We start from the raw sequence: 3,093 nt of genomic DNA on the forward strand, positions 1-3,093 counted from the left end.
GGCGACAGAGCAAGACTCCGTCTCAAAAAAAAAAAAAAGAAAAAAAGAAAAAGAAAAATTCAGTAATTTTAGTACATTAAAGGTAAGTATCTTTTGAGAATTTGAGTCAATTTCCTTTTTTTTCTTTAAGATGGAAGTCTCACTCTGTTGCCCAGGCTGGAGTGCAGTGGCACGATCTTGGCTCACTGCAAGCTCTGCCTCCTTGGGTTCATGGCATTCTCCTGCCTCAGCCTCCCTAGTAGCTGGGACTACAGGCGCCCGCCACCATGCCTGGCTACTTTTTTTCATTTTTAGCAGAGATAGTGTTTCACCGTGTTAGCCAGGATGGTCTCTATCTCCTGACCTTGTGATCTACCCGCCTCGGCCTCCCAAAGCGCTGGGATTACAGGTGTGAGCCACCGCATCCAGCCCCGAGTCAATTTCAAAATAAAGACTGAAAGCTTAGATTTAAAGATTGTTTGTAAGTTATATTGGGAAAAAATTAAAAGAATCAAAGAAGCCAAATTTACAACTACATCAAAATTGATGGCCAGGTGCAGTGGCTCACGCCTGTAATCCCAGCACTTTGGGAGGCCGAGGCAGGCAGATCACCTGAGGTCAGGAGTTCAAGACCAGCCTGGCTAACATGGTAAAACCCCATCTCTACTAAAAATAGAAAAATTAGCCGGGTGTGGTGGCAGGCAACTGCAGTCCCAGCTATTCAGGAGGCTGAGGAAGGAGAATTGCTTGAACCCAGGAGGTGGAGGTTGCAGTGAGCTGAGACTGCGCCACTACATTCCAGCCTGGGTGACAGAGTAAGACTCTGTCTCAAAAAAAAAAAAAAAAAAAAACTAACAACAAACCAATCACCCCTTAAGGAGTTAGGGGAGAGATTCTGAATTATTTAGAATGTTGGCTAAGTTATATTATTTATAATTCCTGTTCCTTTAGGGAAACAATTTGTTATTTAAACAAAGATCAGCAGTGTAAATAACCAAATGGAATAGAATTTCAGGAAGTACTATTCAAATAAATTCACATTTAGATTGCAGGGAAATGTTCTATTAATTTAGTTCACTTCATAAAGACATGCTGAGAAAAGGATGTACCGTTTTATACTTTCTTTGGAAGTCAACGAAACAGAATTAGTTCAATTTGGAACATACTGAGCCTTAAAGCCTTTGCTACAACATAACATAAATTTTGATTAGGAGAGTGTGGAAAAAACTATAAAGCTAACTTTCTTGTCCTTCCAGTTAGTTGGTCTATAAATAGAAGCAATGCATTAACAGCCACCAAAGCAACCGGTGAGTTCCCCAGTGTCTCCAACGTATACATCTCCGACAAATACACTATCAGCATGTTGAACCAAAGTGTTTCTGAGGATCTGTAATAGAACTCTTTTTAAATAAACTGTAACTCACTGTTTGCTTTCTTCACCAGGAGGTGGAGTCTTGCCGTGCCCTTCCATTACAAAATCCTCCTGTTCCACCTGCAAAGGCAAGCACCACAGGTCAGCAGCAGTCAGTAACTACAATGCAACTCACTCCAAGAACCCACACCCGCCCTGTGCAAAACCACAGGGCCATTTCACTGCGGTGCACAGAACAGAAGCCTGGGCCAGTGTTTTTCAAACTTCTCCTTGAGTGATTAGATTTGCAGAAAAAAGGAAACATGTTGATCAGCAAAACATATAACTCTGACAAAGGATTAGCACTCGGAATATAAAAGAACAGTGATGAATCAATGAGACAAAGCCAAAGAACACCTACTAGAAAAATCTGCAAATAACCAAGTAGGAATTTCACTGAAGAGAACACATAAACAGTTCCTAAACATATGAAAAGATATTCAATCTCATGTCAGTCAAGAAAATGCAAATTAAAACTATTTCACAACCACCAGGTTGGCTAAAATTAAAGTCAGGCAATGCCAAGTGCTGACAAGGGTATGCAGCAATGGCAACTGTTCTCCACTCCTAGTGGCAGGGACAACTGGTATAGCTACTTCAAAAAGCAGTTTTGTTGGCCAGGCATGGTGGCTCACACCTGTAATCCCAGCACTTTGGGAGGCCGAGGCAGGTGGATCATGAGGTCAGGAGATCGAGACCATCATGGCCAACATGGTGAAACTCCGTCTCTACTAAAAATACAAAAATTAGCCAGAGGTGGTGGCATGCACCTGTAGTCCCAGCTACTCAGGAGGCTGAGGCAGAAGAACTGCTTGAAACTGGAAGGCAGAGGTGGCAGTGAGCTGAGATCACGCCACTGCACTCCAGCCTGGGCCCTGGGTGACAGAGCAAGACTCTGTCTCCAAAAAGAAAAAAAAGGTTGCCATTATCTATTACATTTGAAGATGCATTTACTGTACACATTAGTAACTGCACTTATAGGTATATACCCTAGAGAAACTTTTGCATATATACAAAAATATTTATAGTAGAATTACTTTTAACAGAAAAAAAATACAAGAATAAACATCTGTCAACAATAAAACAGATAAATAGGCTATGGTGTTTTCAGAAAACAGAATACTATATTGCATGAAAACGAATGAACTACAGCTACGCACTTCAATCTGGGTGAGTTACAAAAAGGTAATCAAGTGAAGGAAGCAAATCACAAAAGAATACATATATAATATGATTCTATAAATATCAAGTCCAAATATATACATATTTTAGAGCAAACTGAAGCAGAAAATATATATTTTTAACCATATATATAGGCATATATATGTATATACATGCTTTTATTTTATTATTTATTTATTTATTTTTGAGATGGAGTCTCGCCCTGTCACCCAGGCTGGAGTGCAATGGCACGATCTCGGCTTACTGCAACCTCCGCCTTCCAGGTTCAAATGATTCTCCTGCCTCAGCCTCCCAAGTAGCTGGGATTTCAGGCACCCGTCACCATGCCCAGCTAGTTTTTGTATTTTTTTTAGTAGAGACTGAGTTTCACCGTGTTGGCCAGGATGGTCTCCATCTCCTGACCTCGTGATCCACCCACCTTGGCCTCCCAAAGTGCTGGGATTACAGGCGTGAGCCAACGCGCCCGGCCCATGCTTTTATATTTAAAGATAAAAAGAAAAGGCTGAGGGTTATGGCATGAC

At 41.2% G+C, this 3,093-nt stretch overlaps 1 protein-coding gene across 1 annotated transcript in view; it reads right to left on the reverse strand.

Annotated features, from left to right (window-relative positions):
* Window positions 1–1,464, reverse strand: part of TNRC6B (trinucleotide repeat containing 6B) — a 190,410-nt gene extending 188,946 nt beyond the window's left edge. The window contains exon 1 of the mRNA XM_011964170.1: window positions 1,404–1,464. Within this exon, the coding sequence (XP_011819560.1) occupies window positions 1,404–1,450 (47 nt within the window). The 5' untranslated portion in view covers window positions 1,451–1,464. The remainder of the gene's footprint in view (window positions 1–1,403) is intronic.
* Window positions 1,465–3,093: the final 1,629 nt, after the last annotated feature.

The sequence above is a fragment of the Colobus angolensis genome, unplaced genomic scaffold, assembly GCF_000951035.1.
Source record: "Colobus angolensis palliatus isolate OR3802 unplaced genomic scaffold, Cang.pa_1.0 Scaffold65, whole genome shotgun sequence".
NCBI lineage: Eukaryota > Metazoa > Chordata > Mammalia > Primates > Cercopithecidae > Colobus > Colobus angolensis.